The 24,607-nt window shown below is 48.1% G+C and overlaps 1 protein-coding gene across 3 annotated transcripts; it reads right to left on the bottom strand.

The window, feature by feature from the left end:
• Positions 1 to 5,061: 5,061 nt before the first annotated feature.
• On the bottom strand, positions 5,062 to 10,077 carry LOC112875023 (trihelix transcription factor GTL1-like). Of its 3 annotated transcripts, XM_025938699.1 has the most exons (4): positions 9,602 to 10,069; positions 8,837 to 9,308; positions 6,408 to 8,058; positions 5,062 to 6,260 (listed from the first exon to the last, which is right to left on the bottom strand). In XM_025938699.1, the coding sequence occupies exons 2-4, from the start codon at positions 9,250 to 9,252 to the stop codon at positions 5,922 to 5,924; spliced, it is 2,406 nt and encodes an 801-aa protein (XP_025794484.1). In that variant the 5' UTR covers positions 9,253 to 9,308; positions 9,602 to 10,069; the 3' UTR covers positions 5,062 to 5,921. The 3 variants fall into 3 exon arrangements, with proteins under 3 accessions (XP_025794484.1, XP_025794483.1, XP_025794485.1); XM_025938698.1 differs by having other exon boundaries at positions 8,837 to 10,069; XM_025938700.1 differs by having other exon boundaries at positions 6,103 to 6,256; positions 8,837 to 10,077.
• Between the last annotated feature and the right edge of the window lie 14,530 nt (positions 10,078 to 24,607).

Genomic DNA, 24,607 nt, shown 5'->3' with positions numbered 1-24,607 from the left:
ATTTTTTTTATGAAACATAGTACAGACACATACGTGCCCAACCCTCCCCCTAAGAGCACCTCCGACGAGGGGATGGTTGGCTACCTAAGTATAGAGTAGTTAATACACTGAAATTGATAATCGAGCTCTGGTTGGCTAGATGACAACTTGAGATTCTCTTTTGGGGTATATTTCCATTTTGTGTTGATTTTGAACAAAAAAAGGATGGTTTGCGTATTAGTCCAAGTTGGATGGAAAATTGAGCTGCTATTTTTTGTCAGTTAACTGGATGTGTGCTTGCTGGCGTATGCATTGCCAGCCTGACGATCTATTATTAAACTTCGGGAAAATGCTAGTTTTAGTCTACTGATAACATATATGCAGCGCAATCATGTGGGTGTCATTATCAGCTAATTAGCTGAGGCATTAGACTAAGCGGGGTCACTTGGTATGGCTACAGGCTACAGACATCCATGGATTAACTAAATCGATGACTCTAATTAAACAGCATCACCTACCATCCGAATGCAAAGGGTACGACACTCTTCTGTGAATCGAATTTGCTATTTTGAACTATACTTTTTCATGAAGTGTCAAAATAATTCTATGCTCCTACAATGTGCGTCAGAAATAGCAGTTTTTCTTGAACATGTATCAACAAAGTTGTGGATTTTTAAAACTCGCCATGATTCTGCATTTTTGCTCATTTTTAAAGCAAGGGGAAATTATTTTTTAAAAAAAATCTAGCATGCAACGCTTTGTGGATAGAGGTAGGTTTTCTTTAATCTTTAAACGACAGTAATCTCGAGCTCTCAAAACGCCGGACGCCCGGACCTGGACTAGGCATTGGGGTTAGATCGAGATCCGGCAAATTTTACTTGCTAGCTTAGCTTGTCACGTGATCCAGATCAAGTGATAGATCCGGATCGACCCATGCAAACACATGTTTGCCCTTGCACTGTGCGGTAGTACTTAGTAAATGGTAAATCTACAGCGTCGCCTTGAGCAGACAGATCCAAACCCAACAAGAGTTTGGTATGCCGGTAGCTAGTCATGTCGAGCCGAGCGTGCATGGACCGGATAGATGTTTGGGATGGAGGAGCTGAGCTCAAAGTCTCGGCATGCGTGAGCGCGAACAACCGTACCTTTCCCTGCCATACGCCCCTGCTCCCTCTGTACCTCGATCAGGAGGGAGTACCCGGTACGGTTCTGATCCTTGCATGCACCGGATAGAGAGAGAGAGAGAGGGGTAACCGCTTGCTTGCGCAAATATTTCTTGTTTCTTTTTGCCGGCTCCAATTTTCATAAGCTTCTCCAAATTTTTGCTCCAAAGTGCCCTAGCCCATTCTGGACAATTTTACGCCCAGCTCATTTCTGGACGATGGAAATTACTCTGAAACTTGGCAGGGGTTCCGTTCTATGTAACGTTACGATTTCCTATGAAATTCCCGCGCTATTTCTAAAAGCTAAATGTAAATTTGACCCTTCAAATTGAGGCTAACTGAATCAATTCACATGGGCTAGGACATGCCACACGAAGTAAATCCACTGCGGGATGGATAGCCGAAATGAGCGTCCGGCGCCGTGCTGTGGATTATTACAGCGTCAGCAGCAGGAGAAATCCTGGTGTAGCAGGTCGGGTGTTCGCCTAGCCGGGCTCCTCGAGGCTTTAGTACCGCGGCCCCGCCCGGGAGTAACAGCGCCTCGTGAACCGTGGAGTCACCGCACATGCTGCCGCGCAGTGAATTCGTACGCCGTGCTCTTTTCACCTTTCTTACCGGGCCCCTGTTTACGCCCGCCATCTTTCTACCGCCGCTGCTGGCACACCCCTCCTCTCTGCGTAGAGTACCTGGATCGCCAAGAGAGGGAGAGAATCTTCTGCGGGTAGCCCTGCATGAGAGTTTGCCATTGCCATGCACAACAACTACTCGCAGATGGAGTGGATGGAGGGGAGGAGAAAGGGGAAATTTTACTGGGATGGGAGTGTCCCTTCTGGCTTGGCTGCCTTCTCCAATCATTAGAAAAGCTGCCGGCGTTAGAGTGAGTGGGTGAGTGAGTGGCACACGGTTGTCGCTGTGTTTGTGTTGGGGAGATCCACGCACACACCAGCCCACTTCACCTATACCAGGAGTACACTACAGCATGTACTTACTACAAGAGAGCTACACTTGCTGCATAGCCCGTGAATGGCATGTGTGGATTTAGTAGTAAATTTTAACAAAAGGATCACTTCATTTCTTCAAAAACAACAACAACAAAAGGATCACTTCAAGAGGTTGGCAAAATGATGCTATCCTTTTTTTCATGAATAAAAAAGCATTTATGCATGGGTGGCAATTGGGCTTGTCTGTAGCACTCTAGCTAGCTGCTGATATACTGATCATTGGGCTGAGATTTTTACCACGACAAACTACCTAGGTGAAAAGTCAATACAAGTGGTAAAAGAAAAGAAAAAGGAACGGATAAAAAAGGGGGGCAAAATGGGAAGCAGGGCTGCATGCGATGTGGGCTCCTCTGGACATGTCTGATCCCTACCACCCCGTCCCCTTCCCTTCTTTTTTTTTACTACTACTCCTCTAGCCCCCTTGTACCTTTCTCACCTCCCCATGTGCATCATTCAGCCTGCCTGCTGCAGCAACAAGAAAGTGGTAGAGCCATGCCCTCCCTTCTCATGCTAATTGCCCGAGCCCAGAGAGAGAAATACCCCCTCCATTCCCCACAGAGATGTTTGTGTGTGTGTGTGTGTGTGAGAGAGAGAGAGAGAGAGAGAGAGAGAGAGACCGTTGCTAGTACTTGCTAAAAGAAAGAAAGAAAAAGTCGAGCTCGATCTGACGAAGTGTTGCATGTAGATGCAGGATGCACTGTAGCTAGAAGAAGGCGCAGCGGCAACTCACAGCAGCTCTAGTGTAGTAGACCAGTACCACTACATGCTAGCTAGGCCGCAGGCCAGGGCCAGGCCGCACCGCAGCAGGCATCGTACGCCTCGGCTCATCATGCTTCCGGCTGCTGATGAGAGCCTCCTACTCCAGGCTGCTGACGCGAGATCGAGCACGGGACGAGACGGCACCCGTCCACCCGCCGTGAGCTAGAAGCGCTCGTAGCGGCCGGGCCTGCGACGCGAGCGCGAGAGCGAGCGCTGCGGCCACCACACCACGTTCCCCGCGAGCGCGGGGGGGCGTCGATCCCACAGCGGGGCGGGGCGAGCCTTTTTTAACTTTTTATGGCGGACACGCCACCCCACGCTCCAACCGTTTCTATACGGATCCCCAGGCAGGCAGGCAGGCAGGCGGCAGGCGGTAGCCACCCTGCTGCTGAGCTTGAGCCTGACCCTGGCCATGGCCCTGACTGGCCCCCGCAAACCAATTTTGTAAGCTTGCCAAATGGATCAACATAAACTACGAGCCCAGACGCCTGTGGCGCCGACTCCGAGGCATCTCGAGGCTTATTTACTTTTCTTTTTTTAACACAGCAAAGAAGCATACGCTAACACACGCACGCACACTTACCCCTGCAAATATCAAGACTCGCACACTCACCTCTATAAGCATCTCCAAGAGACTGAGCAGGTAGATCCTCGAGATTGACGAAGTCACTGCTAGCGACTCACTCTCGACAGGCATGTCGTCTACCATTGAAAGAATAACGCTAATTAAATCCTGTAATAAATCCAGACAAATGGTGCCGAGTCGAGAACTCGAACCCTACGGGGCAGGTTCCACCGCAAAGAACCTTACTAGCTGAGCTACACTCATTTCGCTCGAGGCTTATTTACTTACAGGAAAACATATTTTTTTTCTCCCTCATAGAGTAGTAGTACAAGCATCTCATCAAGTGCTAGGAGCAAATCAAATTCACCAAGGGGTGGATACATTTTAATTCTAGGAGATTTTTCGTTGAGGCTACCATGTGAATTTGTATGCTTAGAGGTGGATCGACGATATAGCAAATGGTCGAATATGAATACTAGAATAGGGACGGGCATATATTCTTGTCCATTGTGATTTTTCCACGAGTCCGGGTGCTGGCAACCACCATAAGAGATTATATATGGCTCAAGACTCAATTGGGTTTTCTACGTTATGATACATAAATCCATGGAAATTAGGATCAAACTTGTGTGCATGTCGTATAAATAATTACCCAACACCGAATCATATCTATCACTAAAGGGCAATACATAATGCACACACATTTGTAGAAATATTAAAAGAAACAACTAAATTCCCACAAGAATCACCTTCAAACTCTACAGGAATGAGTTCCACATTCCACATGGGACTCACCCTTTAAATAATGCACACAACATATAGTTTTCTAAATAATACAGGTATTCCATCTTCTAACAATATTTTTTTTCAGATTTTGTTTGAATTTTTCCATTTGTAGCTCTCTTAATATTAAATATAAGCTTTTTTTTCACGGATAGCTTTCAGATGCAGTGTGCCAGACTTTGGATCTGATATGATCGTTCAAAAAAATGTGGCTTCACCTCCTCATATCATTATAGGATCATATGTAATGCAATAATTTAATTAGAATTTTGCACGAACATAGTGGGAAATGAATAAATCCTACAAAATGAGAAAAAATAATTCTGAAGGGGACTCAACCTTTATTTTGATAAGAAATTGCGTAATTATGCTAATTATATTTTTTAATAATGTGAGCATTCATTACCTAACCATAATTTTTTAGTTTGGTGTGCTTTTTTCAATCAGCGGTTTGCTTAATATTTTGTTAAATATAATATACTTTTCATGGTTTATATTAGCTTCGAGATGCAGTATATCTTATTTTGGATTTGATCATATTGTTCAAAAGATTGTGACCTCACCTCCTCATGGTATATTTAATCTTGGCATGCATGTGAGGGCGATCCTTCAAAGGTATACCAATCTTGGCATGTTAGTATTAATATATAACAGGAGATCCCTTGCTGGATCTAAACACAAACTTTACAATAAATGACACGCATTGGATCCTAGAGTATGATCAGAACTGAGCAAATAATTTTATCTTACTCAACTGACTTCATTTTTTAAATGCGGTTGACATATAAAATCACACTTGAAAGCATTACGGTACGATAATAACAAGAATTTAACATATAATATGTCTCAAGTATACACTGTAAAGTTCGGTAACAACAGTTTGAGAAAGAAAGAAAAAAAACTTAGGTAATTCATAATGGACAGTTTACTTGGTTGGAAAATATAAAAAGAAAAGGTGAAAATGTAAAGGAAAAATGAGGAAGGATGATGAAAAACTCCCGCATGCATGCACCAGCTCTAGTTCTTGTTCATGCCAAGTCCTTTCCATATTTTTTTCACTTCTCCCTTGCAACAAACTACCCCACTGTAAAGTAGTAGTCTAATGCACAGCATTTACCCAAGTAACAGTGCGTACACGCCCTGCGTCACCTGCCACTTTTTTTTGGCCACCTTGTCTGCTTGGTCTCTTTAACCGCGCGATCGAGCTCTTATTACCGCCTTCACGTGCCGTTTTCACCGCACCAATTCCAACTTCTCTCCGCGAACACCCCAAAGCTTGAGGGTTCTTATTAATTACCACAACAAATCAATAAATAACCACACCACCACCAATTTTTTTTACTGTAACACCTAAAGAGGCGACCACTGTAATTAACACAGCAACGAATCAAGAAATGGGAGGATCGATCGATATGGTGGGTATAGCAGCGACGACGACGACATGGATCGAGGTGTTGCTGCCTGCATGAGGAATGGAGAACTGCCGGAGCTTGGAGGAGGGGGAGAGTTCTTGAGGTTTTAGGTTTCGAGGTGTAGAAATATAGACGAGCATGGAGGCGACAGGTAGGTAGATACAGATGCTAAGGGAGAGACAGAAATGGAAGCCATGGATGAGAGGGGATGAGAATCACCGGGGGCCGGGTGAAATGTTTGGGTGCGCGGATGGATCGATCACTGGACCATGCCCAGGAAAGATCCGGCTGTTGTTGTCGCGGCCGCAGCCGTGCTGGGAGCGTTGGTGCCGGGCGGGTTGCTGGCGCCGGCGCCGGAGTTCGGCCTGACGACGTTCTGGTGCTGGTGCTGCGGCGGCGGCTGGTGCTGCCGCTGGAACTGGATCTCGAACTGCATTTTGTTGCCGTCGACGTCGTCGTCGTCATCGTCGTCGTCGTAGTCGTCCTCGTCCTCGTCCATGTTGTCGCTGTCCGCGCCGTCGATTCTGTTGTAGCCGCTGACCGCCGCCTGCGGCTGCGGCTGCCTCTGCTCCATCATCTCCTTCATGATGTCCTCTGGCTTTAAATGTGCAGCGTTATGCAATCAGCATTGGATCACCAAAAACGAACAGCAGGTACCACATGTACGGTGCAGTTTAGCTATGGCCACACCAACAACGCACATGCATGTGTCAAATGTCTAGGAGTGGCTAGCTGGCTGGCTAACCTTTTTCGCCGCCGAGGCCGAGCCGCCGGCGCCGGCGCCGCCTTCGCCGAAGAACCTGCTGGCCGCGACGCTGCCGTTGCTCGCCTGCGCTTGCGTTCCCCCGGAGCCGCCTCCGCTGGCGCCGCGGTTGGACACGCCGCCGCCGTTGCCGTTGCCGCTGCCAGCGGCGTTGCTGCTGCCGCCGTTCTTGGCCGCGTGCTGGGACGACTGGGAAGGCAGTGTCGGCGGCGGCGGCGGCGGCGGAGTCTGTGAGATGGGCGCCGCGGCCGTGACCGTGACCGTCTCCTGCGGTTGTGTCGACGGTGCGCTGGCGTGCACGGCGGGTCCTCCGCCCCCGGCGCCGGAGGAGCTCAGCGCCGCCTTGTTGCGGTAGAGCGCGTCGAGCTGGTGGAAGTAGGGGCACGTCTTGGAGTCCTCGGGCCGCTTCTTGTTGCTCTCCTTCACCTTCTTGAAGTACTTGTTGATGTTCTCCCACTTCTCCTTGCACCGCTTCGCGTTCCGGTTGTAGCCCATCCGCCGCATCCCGGCGGAGATCTCCTCCCAGAGGGGCCCCTTGGGCCCGGCCTCCTGGTACCGCGTGTCGAGGTTGCTCCGCAGCTGGATCAGCGCGTGCACCTCCGCCTTGGGCCACCGGGAGGACGTCGGGCCGCCGCCGGACCCGTCGTACCCGGGGGTGTCGGCGTGCGGCGTCTCGGCCGGCGTCATGACAATGTCCGTGCTTTGCTGCGGCGTCGCCGGAATTGGCGACCTCTGCTGCTGCGGTTGTTGCGCGGGCGGAGGCTGCGAGGCTGGTGGCTGCTGCGCCGGCGGCGGGGCTGCTGGCGAGACGGAGGCGATGGCCGTGGGGTGCGGCTGGGGCGGCGGCGGCTTCGGATGCGGCGGCGGCGGCATGGCGTTGATGGTGGGCGCGGCGATGGACGGCATCGGGATGGTCTGCCCGGTGATCTTCTGGATGAAGGAGAGCACGGCGGCGTCGCGGGAGGCGGCCATGGCGCGCTCCTGCGCGAGGATCTCCTGCTCGCGCGCGAGGCGCGTCATCTCCTGCCGCCGCCACGCCTCCTCGCGGATCATGCGGTCCTGCTCGCGCTTCTCGATGGCCTCCAAGAATCGCTGCTGCATCGCCTCCTGCCGCTCCATCACCTGCTTCATCAGCCCCTCGAAGAACCGCATCATCTTGCCGCTCCGGCCGCCGCTGGCCGCGCCGCCGCCCTCCGAGACCCTCTTCCTCTTCCCGCGCTCGTCCGCGCCGCCGCCCAGCTCCTGGGTGCCCTCGTCGTCCGAGTCCTCCTCGTCGGAATACTCCTCCGTGTTGGACGTCGAGAAGCTCATCTGGTTGCCGAACGCCATCGTCGGCATCCCGGCGCCGGCCGCCACGGCAGGCGGCGGCTCGGCAGGCACGCGCACGGCCGATGGCCCCGCCGCCCCGGACACCCCGACGGAGGTCGCCGGGGGCACGAGCGACGCCACCGGCGCCGGACCTCCCGCCCCGGCGGTGCCGTGCAGCGCCTCCAGCTGCGAGAAGAACCGGTACGTCTTGCCGTCGTTCCGGCCGGCGCGGCTCTCCTTGGTGCGTTTGTAGTACTTGTGCACGTTCTCAAACTTCTCCTTGCACTTCTTGGCGCTCCGGGTGTACCCCTTCTCGGCCAGCTTCCTGCCAACCACCGCATCGATCGCCGCCATTAGCAACAGCAACAAGAAAAAGCTTCCCTATAATTACCTTGCATCAATGGCGTACCACCGCCACCAACCACCGCGATTTCAATCATACATGCAACACAACTGTAGCCCTCACACAAAAGTTGCATGCATGTAGAATTTTACTCGATTTGGGCACCCATGGAAAAGATAAAGAAAGGCATATGCACACACACATCCATGCAGCTCTCGCAGTGGTAAATCCCAAGAAGAATGCGCAGCGCAGAGGAGGAACGAACTGGGAATAAAAATCCCACCTTTTTGCGCGAAATTCAGAGGCCAAAGAGATAAAGTTTGGGATTGATGCCCCCGGATCTGAAGCTTGGTGTGGATATCGCTACTCGTGTATACTGCTACTGATTGCTCTTATCAAAGAGACAAAGTGAGTGATAGATAAATAGAGGGGGAATTTTTTTCTGGAAAAAAGTGGGGGGAAGGAGAGCGATATTCGTGCTATTTTAAAAATGGAAAAGTCACTGTGCTCGTGAAGGATGGTTATGGAAAAGGTAAAAAAGAAGAGTTCTTTAGCCGGGTAAGTAATTAATTAACTGCGGCTTCTAGCTAGAGCCAAATCGCGCCAGGGGCCGGTCCCGGAGGCCGCCGAGATTTCATGCAGCATTCCGCCGACGAGAATTCCGCCGCGGCGGCGCGCCGGGACGACGGCGCCGGCCGCCGGCGCGTGGCGAGCGATTCGTGCAGTGCGGCGGCGTTCAACAATTCAGCTAGTTGTTTACCTGGAGACCTGCTCCCAGAGGGGGCCCTTGAGGGTGGCGTCCCGGAAGGCGGCGTCCATCTCCGACCGGATCTTGAGCAGCTCCAGCGTCTCCTGCCGCGGCCACCGGTTGCCCGCGGAGCCCCCGCTGGCACCCTCCTCGCCGGCGGCAGCGGCCGCCAGGCCCTCGGCGTCGAAGCCCCCGGCGCCGGCGCTGGACGCGCCGAGCTCGTCGTACTGCTGCGCCGGCGCCGGCGGCCGGCTGCTGATGGGCGACGGCGCCTCGGCCAGCGAGATCCGCTGCCCGGCGCCGCCGGCTGGCGAGAATGGCGGAGGCATCTCCACCTGCTGTGCGCCGAACTGCTGTGCCGGACCTCCGCCGCCGCCTCCTCCTCCTCCTCCTCCTCCCCCTCCCCCTCCCCCGTGCTGCTGTTGCATGCTAGCAGCTCCTGCTCCCGCACACGCGCACTCGTGCACGTCGCCCCGTGTTACCACTGGGGAATGGAGGTGATGCGACGATCAGTACATGAGGGGCAGGTGAAAAAGATGGGGGAGGCAAGGACAACTGGAAAGAAGAGAGAGAGGCGGACCTCAGAGAGATAGAGAGCGGAGAAGGAAAGGGAGAGGGAAAAGAAGGGAAAGAAGGGGAGGAGGAGAGGAAGTAGCCAGAGAAGAAGAAGGGGAAGGAACACTAGTACTACAGGAAGGAAGGCTGGCAAAAAAATGTACTCCCTGCAAGAGAAGGAAGAAGGGAAGAAGAAGGAAGGGGGAAAAAGAATTAAGATACCATCAATAAGCAGCCTTCAATAAATAATAGGGAGGATGGAGGAGAGAGGAGGAGGAGAAGGAGAATATGATAGCTGTGATGAAGGTGAGGAAGAAGATGGGGGGTATGTAGGGTGAAGGAGAGAGAAGATGAGAAGTGAAAGTTGAGAAATGTTGAGTACTGGTGCAGGAGAGAGAAAGATGGAGGTCTGCAGAAGATGATGAGGGAGATGATGTGGGAGATAAAACAAACAAGATGCTGCGCTGTCAGGGGGGCTTTACCTCCCTGCCTAATACAACTTGTTAGTAAAACCAAAAGGACAGGAGAGAGGGAGAGGAGTGCAGGGCAAAAAATGGTTGAGAGAGAGAAGCATGTGAAGCAGGAGAGAGAAAGGGAGGGAGTGCTGGAAACTGTGGGATGAGTGAGAAAGGGGTGAGAGAGATGGAGGAGGCTTGTAATAAAAGGTAGAGGGGCACAAATACCTCTCTACAAAACTCCCCTACCTCAATCCCCGTGGAGGAATATGTTGGATTCTGTGATCATCTTACTTATTTTCCCACAGAATATCTAGTCATATGTTATGCAAATACAGTAAATTTTGGATGTATCTAATCCTACGGTGCCCATCATCACAGCCTCTCTTTTTAAAATGGTAAATAAAAATGAATTTAGATGTTTTACGATGATAAATTACTGGTTTCAGTGGTGACATACTGAGATAGCCTGAGGTGCAAGGACCATTGGAGCATCCAAGGGACACCAAAAAAAATTACACCAGCCCAAGGTCAATTTTGTAGAGGAAGAAATCCACAGATATGGGCTAAATCACAAAAACTTCTTTTTTACTATCAGACATACAAAACAGAATTAGTTAGGGTAGAAAAGCAAAAAAGAAAGAGAGAAATAAAGGCAGCAGTAGGAGTGTGAAGAGGCAGACAAGACCTCATTATAACAGCTGTAATGTGGGCCCTCCCCGAGAGCGAAAGAGGTGCAGAACGTGCCCGGCGATTAACGCGGACCCCCATCCCCACACGCCCCAAACCAACCCCACCAAAGCGACCCACAGGAAGACGCCACTGGTTCGTGGGGCCGTGGCGTTTTGCGGGCCCACGAGTCATGCGTGCAGGATGGGGTAAGATGCGTGCCCGAGTGGAACATGGGGTATAAAAATGACCCTGCATTGGCATGTTGTGGTTAATCCCTCACTTTCCAGGTAATAAATGATCATGTGGCCTTTTTTAATGATTAGGCAAAAAATCTGGGTGATTAATTAAGTTAACCACCCCAATGATTATTCCCCTGCCTAAGTTAATGTATGGGCACGACGGGGTTGCCATTTCGTTTCGCATGGGAATAATTTTTCCTAGAACAGGGTGGACGGGGTTGAATTGGGGTGCCGCTATGGACACAAAATATTTGTACCAGAACACATAAAATTTTGTGGTGTACAAATTAATTTTTTATAGCCAAATTAGTGTTTCAGGATTCACTATATCTTTTGTTTTTGGGTATATTGATTTTCGCGTATCTTTGCCTAGCATGTTGAATCGAAACGTTGAGTACTGTATAGATATATATTATCATATCTTAACTCATCATTTTTCTCCATTTGCATTGACAGTTTTAGGACGCCATATCTTATGTCTAAGCATGCATGTGAGGATTTTGGGTGCTACTTTTAATTTCAACGTATCTTTGCCTGGCATCTTGAACCAAAATATTAAGTATACGACATATAGATATCACCATATCAAACTCATCATGTTCTTTTACACCTATATCGGAACTCAGGCGCATCTTTTGCCAACGTGTTGAATTGAAACACAGTAGCACCTAGATATTACTATATCTTTAACTTGTCATCACATGATTTATTACGTCAATTTGTCCTATGGTATAAATGTAATGTGGCAATAAGGCTAAATTCTTTCTTTGTTAAAAACAAAAACGCATGATGTATAGAAAACACATGCGATTTGTGATGTCACTGTACCCAATAGCATAAATATACATGTAGGCCTCTTTCTTTCAGCATTCCTTAATAATATATATTGCATGTATCATATGGTATTGCAAATACTAAAATCATGGGTGCTCTTATGTAAATATATAAAGATATGCTCATCAATTTTCTCCATCCATATCTGCGATTTTAGGTTTGTCGTATCTTTCTTTTTCAAGTGCATCAATGTTATTGATTCATAACTATGAGGGTCTAAATCACCAACGTGCTGAATCAAAACATTTGATTACCACCAAGATATCACAATATCTTTAACTTGTCGGCACATGATTTGTTACTTCACTCTGTCCAATGGCATAAATATAATGTGTCAAGACAACGTCTCTAGAACAATCTACACATGATGTGTAGCTAAAAGAATGCATGGATACTTTATTATGTCATGGTATCTAATAGCATAAATAGTGTAAAGATCCCATTGCTTTCGACATTGCTTACTGCAAAAATACTAAAACTAGTGGATGTTGGACTAATCCATGCATGGTATAGCAGCCATCAAACTAAATAACATAGATAGTATTGGCGTCCCATGTTATAGAGATTTTAAATTGTACCTTTGGTTCTACACATATAGTAAATACACACACCATATAAATAATGGACATTCAAGCAAAGTCTAAAGTTTTGTGTGCATCCATTCATGATGCAGGAGTAGGTGCCCAACTATACATATAAATGTGGATTCTTCTATATATATATATATATATGTGTGTGTGACAAATTTTGAACTCTGCTACTAACCTCATTATACTTTTATGCTGGTAAATCATGCATTATATGGTACTCTACCTATTACTCTATTAGTATGAATGAATAGTGAGAGTAGAGACAACAGGCAATTCCAATATTTTAAAATTATTTTACATGTACACGCACGGCACGATCATATAGTAAATGACAAATCCTCCTTAAGATGAAACTTTACATAAAACCCCAGCATAAAGTTTTACTCAAAGACAATATATCCATCCCCTTTCCAAAGTAAAAGAACTTACGCAAAGAATGAGTGATCTCTCCATTTGAACATATCTGAATTGTCACTTAACATGAACATGATTTTAGCTTATACACAAACTTGTAAATTCTATGTAAAGTTAATTATATAGTATGTCATGGCACCATATATTTTACATACAATTTGATATAGCATATAAGTGATGGATATATTGAAACTTGGACCGGCGCTTTTGAACTTGCTGCGGTTTGCGTAGCATTACTCCTAGAATATTGTGGTCACATCCGGGGTGCGCGTAGCACTGCACTAGGTTTGGCAATACGCTGAAATTAAGGGTGAGAGGAGGAGGAGGAGGAATCTTTCCCTCCAGGTGGCACACGATCCCATCTGCATCACCCATGATCTGCCGGGCGGAGCGAGGGTAATGATTGATGCTGCCTTTGAGGGGTGTAAAAGGCTCCCTCCCAAATCACCACGTTAATTATACTGCTAATGCCATCTTATTGCAATAAAATACGATCCATAGACTTGTTAATCTATTAGGGGTTCAGTTTGCTGCATGCCATGTCGCCGCCGCCGGGAGCCTTTTGCATGCAGCCGGCGGCGGACTGTGGCAGCTCCATGTCCATGATGAATTCAGAATTTCGGATGGTAACAGCAGCAGAATCTGTTTGAACGTTCAAGCATGCTCTTCCAATGTGTTGAGCCTTCTTTAGCCGCCGGGGGAACAGTCAGATCTGGTAGTAAATTTTCCTATTGACAAAACTTATAATTTGCCCTTTGAACCTTTTAGCTTTCCTATTGACAAAACTTATAATGATCCCACATATATGTAAAAGCATTTAGCTGATTATCATCAACGCAGCGAAGTTCTTTTACTGCCAAGATATTCATTTTCGTCAAGTGCTAGCTCCAATATATACACTTGTCCTTCTAGCTACCATAAAAAAAACCACCTTTTACTGGATTTCCAAAAAAGGACAAGCAGTGTAGTTTAGACCAACTGTGGTATAGTTGACCGCAGAAATCGGACCTAGTAAGAAGTAAAGCCCACAAAACAGTTGGTGAGTTGGACTTTTTATTACCACGTGCTATAGGTCTATAGGAATAGGTGCACAGTACTCCATAGCTAGCCTGAGAAAACTCAAACTATCCTAGACCACATATCATGGGTCTATTTGTTTTTTTTCCTTACTTAGCAAGGAAAGGGGGAAAAAAAATGGTGGCAAACGTACGTGTAGGCAATTTCCTTATTTCATTTCCTGGCCACATCTCTTCATATATATCGATCACCCTATTCTCCGGAGTTAACCATTTATATGTACGTACGCTGTCTAGTCTAATCCCCATTTTCATTAATCCGGCGCGGGCCCCGCACACTTGCGGGTAGTAGATGCCTCTGCCCGGCCAACTTCCCTGACCACATTGGCGGCGCGTGTTAATCCGCAACTGTTGCGATGACTTTAATCTGTTTTTCCTTTTCTGCTCTTTAAACTCATCCGGCTTAGGCGCAGCGCGTGTGGTGCCGCGGCGTCGCTTTCTGATGGGATGCATGCACGTCCATGGAGATTTACCATAAAAACTCAGCTCGATCAGACCCAACGGACTGTGAATGACAGTGGCAACCTCGAGTGCTCAGCTAAGAATAAAGTTGGGCTGGGTCTGGCAAGCTCGCTTGGAATGTTTCCACCCATCACAAATGTAAAATAATTAATTAGTTGTTGCCCGTTACCCCACTTATTAGCTCGCGTCGTCCATCTTCTCCGTTGTTATTTATATATATTATATATTATCAATCACCGCATATTCTGTTCCATTGTTTATTTCCAATTTTTTTTTGCTGATGCTTTTCATCTGGCTCCGTTCGTTGCTGAGAAATAAAATAAATGGATTATTGTCACCAGTCTTGTCATTTTCTAGCTAGCTAGTTCCTTTTAGTTCAATTTTGGAGACCTGAAGCTCTAAAGAAAGAGCTGAAGAGATACTGATGTTGTGTACGCTCCTCCCAATTGAGCTTGTTAAATCACAATCAAATTATTCCCTGCGTCAGTTGGCTTACATCCCACCAGCAGCAGCAGCAGCAGCAGCTCCTTTCCACACTTTGAGCAGACATCAAGTCGGCGGAAAATCAGGCTGCCTGAATTGTTCGTTTCTTCCACACTTTGTGCAAGCATATTTACCATGGTCGATTTGCGAAAAAGTTCGTTGGAAAATTCACAGGCTGCCTTGAATTATCTTTTTTTTTTGTCCGATGAGGGTAGGGCTAAATGATGATGAGGAGCTATGCGCTGCCTTTGGATCCTACCATTAACCTACTGTCCGGTGACTCCCGTCGCACTTTCATGCACACCGGTAAAAAGATTAAGTTTTGGAAAACAATGAAACAAAGATGCTTGTATAGAATGTATTGACGTAGTAGGAATTTCCCCTCCTAAACTATTTCCTACAATATTCTTCATTGTTACACCGTTTATCTTCATTCAACACGAATGATCTTATATCTCTAAAAAAAACATATTAATAACCTTGTAGCCCCATGGCCTAAGGAAATGGAAAGGGAAAAAAAACAAGGCTCCTTATTTGGAATGGCCAAGGTTTTTTATATTCCAAACCGTCCACTAGCTAGCAGGCATCTCTTCCACCCCAGCAGCACTAGCAGTGCGGCACCACCATGACGTACATGCAGTTGCAGTCTTGCAGAGGGAGGAGATAGAGACCCCATAAATTTAGCGGCGGCAGCGGGCAGAGCAGCAGCTTTGGCCGGTGCCTTTTGGGGCCGAGACGGGCGCGACATCCCGAGGAAGCTGACACTGGAATGCTCCCAAACTCGCCGTTGCCAAAGCTGACGACGAGGGTGGTGTCTGGTGTGGACGAAGCGCGGCGGCGCGCGCGCCCGGCGCCACCCGACGTCCGGGGCAGAAAAAGGCTGCGGCCACCTAAATTATTCGCCTGCGGCGTCGCCGGCGAGGACGCCGGCTCCTCGTGTCTTCCCCTCTGCAAAAGGGGAGGAGTGGAGCGCGGAAACCTCTGAACCGGGCGCCAGCCGGACGGGATGACCTATCATATGCGGTTCAGGAATGGGCGAATGGCACTCATTGCTTCAGCAGGCTCACGGCAATCTATTATATTAATAATAAAAGAGTGTTAAAAGAAACCACCACATTCATCGTTAATATAAAAAAAAAAATTGAACCGTTGGATTTTATAACGATCTAGATTAACTCGATTAACTCAAAAGTCCATATTGAATACGACCAATAAATACTATTTTTGAATTTAAAAGATTAAAAATATAAGGATATGATTAAAAAGTCCATACCTGCCGAATACGATTAGTAGATAGCTAAATTTGAAATCAGAAAAATAAAAAACTAGAATTTAACCAAAGAGTCCATGTAAAATACACTTAGTAAATAGCTAAATTCAGAATTATAAAAATAAGAAAATTAGCATTAGCATTGATTAAAAAAAATTACTATTAGCAAAATAGCTAAATTCAAAATTTAAAATATAAGAAAATTAGCAGAGTCCATATTGAATATAACTAATAAATAAATAAATAAATGCAAGAATTAAAATATAGAAAAAAATTCAGTAGTTAATTTTTTAGTGATTAAGAGGCACTAAATAAATAGTACAGATCATTAGGACATGACTATATGATTAGTAAATAGCTAATTTGATATTAGAAAAATAAGAAAATTAGGACTTAACCAAAGAATCCATATCGAATACAATTAGTAAATAGCTAGATTTGAAATTATGAAAATAAAAAAAATTAGCATCAATTGATAAAAAATGCTATTAGCAAAATAGTTAAATTCAAAATTTAAAACATAAGACTTGCTTGGAACCAGCATGTTCATGAAGTCCAGACTCATTTTCCTCAAAGTGCTGGCGAAGATGATCAAATAGTCCATATCGAATATAACTAATAAATAAATAAATGCAAGAATTAAAATATTAGTAGTTAATTTGTATAGTGATTAAGAAATAAGAAGTACTACATAAATAATATAGGTCAAATACAAATAATAAAATCCCAAATTTGAGTTATAAACGGGACTACAAGTTCACAACATTTCATGTCAAATATAGTTAATAAATAGTTAAATTGTATATGAATTTTGAAAAAAGTGTTAAAAGAAGCCATCACGTTCACCGAGAGGGTTTAAAATTATCACATTAATTATAAAAGAGAAAATTGATGAGTTGGCCACAAAGAAGCTTAGTCGAATAGTAGCATACTCTGCATAATTAGAAGATAGGAAAGTGGCTAAGAAGGAGGCATAGCAATTATTGCACGGTGGTGCAGCCATATCGTAGCCACGACATAATCTTAGCTCAGTCACCAAGTTGATGACTACTCTAACATGGTTGATGATTACTCTAACATGGATTGCATCGTGTCTATTACCAAAGCATAGTGATCACCACTAGCGACAACGAGAAGAACCGAGATAATGATGTTTTGCTATGTAGCATTATCATTTGTTGATGGCCGAGAGCTAAAAAGTTTTAGAAGAAAAGGAACTATAGATGATACAACCACTGTGGAGTGATGATGCGAGATATAGAACAAAACGACTTGAAAATTGATGTTTGACATGCCCGCCATCCATAGCAAGCTATGGATAGTGTTCAAAGTAATGCCGTGCACTATCAGTGATGCATTTTCGATTACCATGGTATAGCGGCCAAAGATTCTTAGGAGTATAAGGGGGATAGTTATACCTAAGACAATATGAGAGCATGTATTACCGGGCTATATCAAAGGGTGATCGAAGAACAATGAAAAGAAAATATATTATACTTCTGGTGGTATCTATATTGAACCACTTACCTAAATTTTCTTCTACAAGTCTAGGGATAATTTATTTATCGTGCACAGTAACTACATACCCAAAAGATCATTTTTATTCTAAAATATATCCAAAAATATATCACAAAATATAACAAAAACAAAGATTACAACCACGACTATCAGGACAAAAAAATTCTAAATATACAACTAAACAAAACTATTTGCATTCAACTTTTCTGAAGTAAAAAAAATCTAAAAGTTTGGAAAAAACTAGGTACCCGCGCTATTTGCGCAGGGCACCTTGCCAGCTGCTGCTAGCACAAGGTATTTGCCAGACTGACAATTTAAAGTATCTTCATATTTTAAAATATTTCTATTTGAAAATGTCTGTAACATTGCTTTTCGAAAAAAATGTTTTTAGCATGCTGCAATTATATTTAAAGAGAAATCAAATGTTAAAATCTACTGTGAAATATTTTTACACTAAATGGACGAAGTCAGTAAATAAGTAAACTAGAATTATCTTGTTTTGTCCGTCACATGTTTTTCAGCCGTCCAATTGAGAATTCTATAGAGATAACTTCCACGGCTTTGGAAATATGTTCATGATCCCTTGCGCGTTGACCGTTTGGCGATTGCATCTGTGATGTTGATTGCTGGTTGTTTATGCTCCTCATAACCCGAGAACTGTATCTATTTAGGGCAGCATCACGCCACACCTTAACCAGTGCGTTACTTGCTTGGGGAGTTCAGTCTGATCATGATCAATCAATTCTTGATTAAGCCCACACGTCCCTGTCCGAAACCCTGCTTCCAAATGGCAAACCGTTGTTTAATCCGGTTAAACGACAGGGCATCTCACATCAAAATCTTTAAAGAAAAGAAAAAGAAAATGAAGGCGCAACAGTGCAAGGATCGGATCACCCCCGCCCGTTCGTCCAGTCCTTTCACATTTGGAGGGCCAGACAGCTCCACCTCCGTTCCTGTCGCTTGCGCAAAGCGCGCAACCACATTGTAAACATAAAACATTCTCTTGTTCCGGCAGCAGGCTGCGCATGGCGAGTCGGCGACGCCAGTGGAGTTTTGTATGGGGCTGCTTGTCCAGGATCTCGCAGCAGGTAGCTGAGCATGTCCCAAATGGCAGCGTTAGCTTTTGTGTGTGTGTGTGTGTGTCTTGGAGCGGTGAGGAAGAAGGCGGCCAGTCCGGTCACTTATCAGCTGATGACACGGCGTGCAGCAGTGCAGAGCAAACGTATGGATCGTGCAATAATTGTGTGTGTACGTATGCGTTTACTTTGGCGGCCAACCTTTTGACTATGGTTTGCAGTGTTTCATCAGAACCGGCATGACCACACGGAACCGAGCGAGCGCGCAGCGATAGCAGGGCAAGGACGGCGTGAGATTCCTTTGCCTCGCCTGCCTGACGTGACGACGATGATCCCGGCCGGTTAATTATCTGCTAGCCCCATCATGTTTTGTACTAGTAGCTAGCTTACTGTTGTGTCATCAGGTCATAGTGAAGTTAAAATAGTACTACAGAACAATGCATCCTTTTTTTCCCTGATGATCGATGACAGTTTAAAATGAAAGGCTAAAGAGAGATGGACCGAAACAAACGAGACCGCGGTCGGTCGCGTGCATGGCATGCGAAACGCCAATTGGCCACGGCAAACATACATGCAGGTCGATTCGATACATACCATCAGATTTAATTAATTTAATCTGTGTGGAGATTAATTCTTGCCCTCACTACTACAGAGAGGGCCGGTATCTCGACTGGAACCTGCTTAATTACGGATATATGCTGGCTTATCCCAGGGCGGATGTGAACTCGGTGCGACCCCGCAGATCGAGTCACTCTCCAGGCTCCCCCCCCATCGCCGGCCGTCGTCACCTCATGGCTCGCTCGCACGTACGTGCGCATACGCGCAACCACACGTGCGGGTGTGAACGAAACCGATAAAAAAGGAAACACCGCGGCACGAGCGGCTCCCACGTGCGGCGCCCTCAATCGATCGCGTGCCGAACTTTCACTGTAGCATAGCAATATCGCGGGCTTTCTCAACCCAACCCTTTTTTTTTCCGGCCTCGCGTTGCAAAGTCAGAGCTCCCGAATACGCTTTCGGTTTGGTGAGCACGTACGGCGTCCACACACCCGGGAGGGGACGGGAGGCGGCGGGCGAGATCATTCCGCCTGATGGCGAGGTCTCCCTCTCCTCTCCTATCCTCTCCTCTCCTACCGTGTCCTGGTAGTACTACCACGAGCCAGTGGCCGTAGCGCCGGTACCCCAGTAGTAATTGACCGGTTTGACCCGGCCGACCGGTCGTACGGACGCGGAGGCGCGGCCGGCCACCATCAGCGGCGGCGACGCTGCTAACGAACCGCTCCCAACCGTAAACGAGCTGCGCTGTCGGGACAGGTGATCACCTGCTCTCCGCGCGCCGCGCGCGTTGAAAGTCAACCGCGCTAGCTGTTCGTCCATGGGCATGCCGGCGACCGGGCTGATGCTGGGGACTGACAGTTACGGACCCTGCTGCTTCGTGCCGCTGCTGACGAGACCTTGGATTTACGCGTTGGAGAGCAAGGGAGAATTGGTCTCCTTTTACCTTGGATGAGAATGAAGAAGCGTTCCAGCGGCTGTCAAATGTCAGTCGGGAGCGGTGGGGGCAGCTGGTTGCAGGCGAGCCGAGGCCGACCTGCATGGTGGCTAGCTGCTGGCTAGTTGCTCGCTGCTGTGAAATGTGGGCGTGCGGGATCACGAGGTGGTGAAGAAGAAGAAGAAGAAGAAGGACACGGTTTGATTGATGCGTGCACGCGCCGCGCTAGATCCTCGCTGTTGTTTTGTTCTCCGTTTTTCCACGATGTTTGACCTGGGTGCTGACTGGTTCCTGTCGTTGGATTTGACATGGTTTTGTCGGCTTTCAGTTTTAGATGCTGCGCGTTCTCGAGAAAATGATGTCCAAGTTTTGCATTACCTTCCTTCCATGCTCATGCACCTCCTTAAGAAGTAGCTACTTTTTACTCAAGTTCTGTAATACGCGCTCTCTCTACATGTACGTACATCAATACAGTAATAATAGTGTTGATAGAGAGAATTAAATACGTTTATTGGTCTTTAAACTAGAGGTGGTTATGTCTAATATACCGGAAACAGAGGGAGTACTGCAAGTATGTTTCTGCCTTTGTTACTGCCTTGTTACTGTAGGTGAAGAACCAGCATGGGTGCTCCAATATGAAATCATGCATGGTCAATATATATTTGCACTCCTCAGGCTAATTTTACATCATCCTTAGGATGGCAAACTTTAAAAATGAGTCATACCCAAAACAGGGGTATCAGAGTAGTCGGCCAAGCTAAGGTAAAGTAAAATCAGGCCTTGAAGGCTGAAGGTCACCGTCATCCCCCCTCTTTTTTAGCCCCAACAAGCGATGCCTTCGCCGGAGGAATACACGGAGCTGAAGTGAAAGCACCTCACTGTCAGCGAGCTAGCTAGTGGCGTCACTGTTCGCCACCGTACCCTCACGGCTGGCATGGCTGAGCGGCGGGCTTGACCGGCCGGCCGACCACGCATGTAGCTGCGCTCGCGCCAAGCATCACGCGGCTGCACGCATCAGCGAAAGCCAAACGAAATTCCACATCCGTCTCCGATCCCCCTAGAGACCGGTAGCTGTCGATCGAGGCCGATCGTTCGTGGACGACGCGGCGGCCGGAGCCAATCGAAAGCGCGCGGCCGGGGGAAGACAACAACGGCGTTCCCCGTGAAGGCGCAGCCACCCACGAGGCCCCTCCAGCGGAAAGGGACTCGCGCTTGCTTCCTGTTGCTATTCCTCTTGTGGGGGAGAGCTGTCACGGCGCTCCGTTCCGTTCCGGGCACGGGAGCTGCTGACGCCGACCGGGCTGGCACCTGGTTACAGCCTTACAGGGACGATGCAGATGGTTCAGGTCCAGGGTCAGGTTCAGTTCAGTTCAGGAGAGCTTGACAGGCTGCTACGCCATGAAGGCCAAGGCCTGTGCGTGTAATTTAAATTTACTCAGTGCATTTAGAAGTTGGTGTAGAGTGGTAACGGATCATGATTCTATTAGCCTCTTTACAATCTAACTTCAACTTTATTAATTTTCAATTTAAAATTTATAAAATTAGACCTCTACCTCTTAGATTATCTACACAAAATTTTAAGACACTCTGCAAGTACCCAATCTGAAACACTGTGGAGATTGTACCTGTACGACAGCAACCGATTCTGAAAGGCTGCAGCCGACGCAGCTGAAGGTTTCACGGCTCTTAAGTCTGAACACTGAACGCACAAAACCCTGCAACAGACTGACGCGACTCTGAAAATGATACGGTTCTGAACACACACACTGAGCTGCTGAAACTCTGAAAGGACGGTCAGTCAGTGAGGCAGTCAGGCTCCAAGTCTCACATTTAACGCACGATCTCCGGGCACCTCGCCTTCATTGCTCAGCCAGCGCCTGAACCTGAACTCACGCGACGCCCAGACGAAAGGCGCCAGTACCTGTACTTCCAAGCTCACTCGCGAAGTCAGCGAGCCCCGCCTCGCCTGCCCCGCCTGCCGCTCTAACCGTGCGTGCGGCCGGCATTAAGTGGGGTGCCGGCGGGCACGGGCGCCGGCGCCTGCACGTAAGCGTCAGCGGCCGCCCGTGGTGCGCGGCTGCCGCTGTCACCGGAGCTCCACCCGGATCTCTCTGACCGGCCCACCCGCCCCTACGTTTCGGTTCTCCACGGAAGCGGCGCGGTCACCGGTCGGACCGCCGCCGGGCTCGCCGTTTTAACCGCAGCTGCGTGGGCCGGTGGCAAACGGAGGGAGGGTTCGGAGCCCGGAGTCAAAGATGAACAGCTCGCGGGTTCCGTGATCGCTACGGGTAACTACTAGCTAGTCAATGACCCGAGAAGGTAAGCTGGGTCACGGCAGCTTGAGCTCCGATCCACTGGTCGGTACGCAAGCCATGCGCCAGTGGCATACTGCATAGCATACTATATCTGCACGGTGCCACAATTATTGGAGCACTACCAAAAGAAAATAACCAAAAGAAAAAAAACAAGCTGGCTGAGGAGACCCTGATGACAGGAGCGCAGTTTGGCAGCCTGCAGGTGAAGATAGATGGCACGGCTCACCACAGGTAGCTAGCAAGCATCTGCTTCAATTCCCGGTGATCGACAGTTTGACGCCGCGATACTGACTGTTAGTACCCTGTTATCCTAACTCCTAACCATCGAACTGTCAACTACTCCCGGCCCGGCCTTTTCGTGGTCGTCTAGTATGCTACCACTTGTTACCTCCTCGGAGGGTTCCAGTACCGTTCCGTTCCGTTTCGCTATCGCACCTCGATCGAGTGTTGTTACCGTGTGGTCAGCTGCTAGTAGCTAGCCTGCTGGCAACCCCACTAGCTATTAGCCGATAGATAGATGCTCGCAGATAGACACGCTGAATAATTCCCCCCCTCCTCTGCGGATAAAACGGGAGGATGGACGCTCGAGCCGGTAACAGATCTGGGCACTGCCAAGCTTGCGTGCAGCTTTGGTCTCCTTAGGCGCAGCGGCGAGATGAGGCGGCGTTGTCTTCTGACCGGCTTCTGTATTATCTGTATGAAGTAGTATGAACAGCGTGGTAACAGCTCGAAATCTACGCTGATATTTCTGACCGCGAACCCGTTAGATTCCCAACCACCGGCTCCGTCTCCACGCCACGAGCACGTTCCTCCTCCCAGAAATTTGCCGCCGCCGCGCCGGCCAGCCAGCGAGCTCGCCGCGGTTCGTACGGACGGAACGGAACGGAGGCGGGCTTAGCTTCTCACGCATCTGGTTCTCAGTTCTCATCCGATGGAACATGGATGGAGGGGAGGCATCTCCTGTCTCTCGAGGCCCTGCCTGCCAGCGGTGGCAGTTCCAACCGCCCTGTCGCCACGCGAAACATGCCGGGCGACGACGGGCGTGGCCGTGTACGACTCAGAGCTAGCAGCTCGCTGTTCATCTGCCAGCCTCGATCGGTGCCGCGCAAGGGGCACTGACCGGGGCGCGCGTTTCCTGTGGGTACGCAATTCCTCAGGGACCACAGGGAGGGAACCTTGTGTTACGGCGCAACTATTTCCTCTGATGATCCACGCGCGGTCCGAACGGGGCGTGAAGGGATTCGAGCTCGTGTTGCGTGTGGCCGGCCGGTGGCGTCGCAGTCCATGGGGTTCCCCGGTTATTAGGTTTCCTACCAGCTTCCAGCTTCCAGCTTCCAGAGGTTCAGAGAGATTAAAAGTTAAAACGTGCGCCAGTCAGAAGACCCGTCGCGTGTCAAACCAAATTCTGCTTGGCATCATCGCCGGCGTGGACGGCAACATCACCTGGTCCCCCGGCTGCACGCAAGGCAACAGCGCTTCCTGTCTTGTTTTTACACCGGAACAGGTTACCTACTGGGGCGGGGCGGAACGGCTAGATAAAGCGTTGGTGGTAAGTGGTTAGGCAGGGAACTGACGAAACATGGAGCGTGGAATCTGCAAGAAGCGCTGGTCGAAACGAAAGGAGTCTTTTTTTTCGACGCAAACTTCCATGGCGTGGTCCTTCGCTCGGTCGCTCCTGATCCGAAATCAGATGCTGCTCGCGACTGACATGGAATAAGGGATGAGGACCACACACACGAAGAATGCGTGACCACGGGGGATTTGGTGGTAGGCAATACTACTATACTATACTAGGAGTCCTCCAGACCAGACGGAGCTCAAGCTCTGGACCCAGAAGCAAGCTATGTAGAGAGGTAACATCTTCAGGATTGGAGGGCTGCCCAAGGAACTATGGGAGCAAGAGTTCAGCCTCAAGTCTTCATTACGTCAGAACGCGCTTGCAAGTTGCATCAGCATGGCAAACACATTGGCCAGACATATGACCTTTGGTGCAAAAACTTGAACAACAATTGAGCACAAGACCCTGCAATAGTTACATTCCAGATTTCCAGGAAACATTACTCGGGTCAAACACGAACGAGTTAGTGGAAATTTAGCTTGTTTGGTTCTTATCAGTCACAATTATTTTGCACCGTACCTTCCAGGACTCTGTACAACACTGCAGCTTAAAAGCCCGTACAATTGGATTGTACCAAGGTTTCATGCTATATCCTTCGAATCATATCTGACATGTCAACTTGTCAAGAAAGAACTACAAGGTGGGAAACAAAACTCCATGGACCTAGATGGGCCTGAAGATCTCTTTTAAGACAAAGATGGGCCTTAAAGACTG

This window comes from Panicum hallii, chromosome 9 (genome assembly GCF_002211085.1).
Source record: "Panicum hallii strain FIL2 chromosome 9, PHallii_v3.1, whole genome shotgun sequence".
Classification (NCBI taxonomy): Eukaryota; Viridiplantae; Streptophyta; class Magnoliopsida; order Poales; family Poaceae; genus Panicum; species Panicum hallii.
The sequence above is the reverse complement of the archived record's forward strand: the minus strand, read 5'-3'. Positions and strand labels throughout refer to the sequence as shown.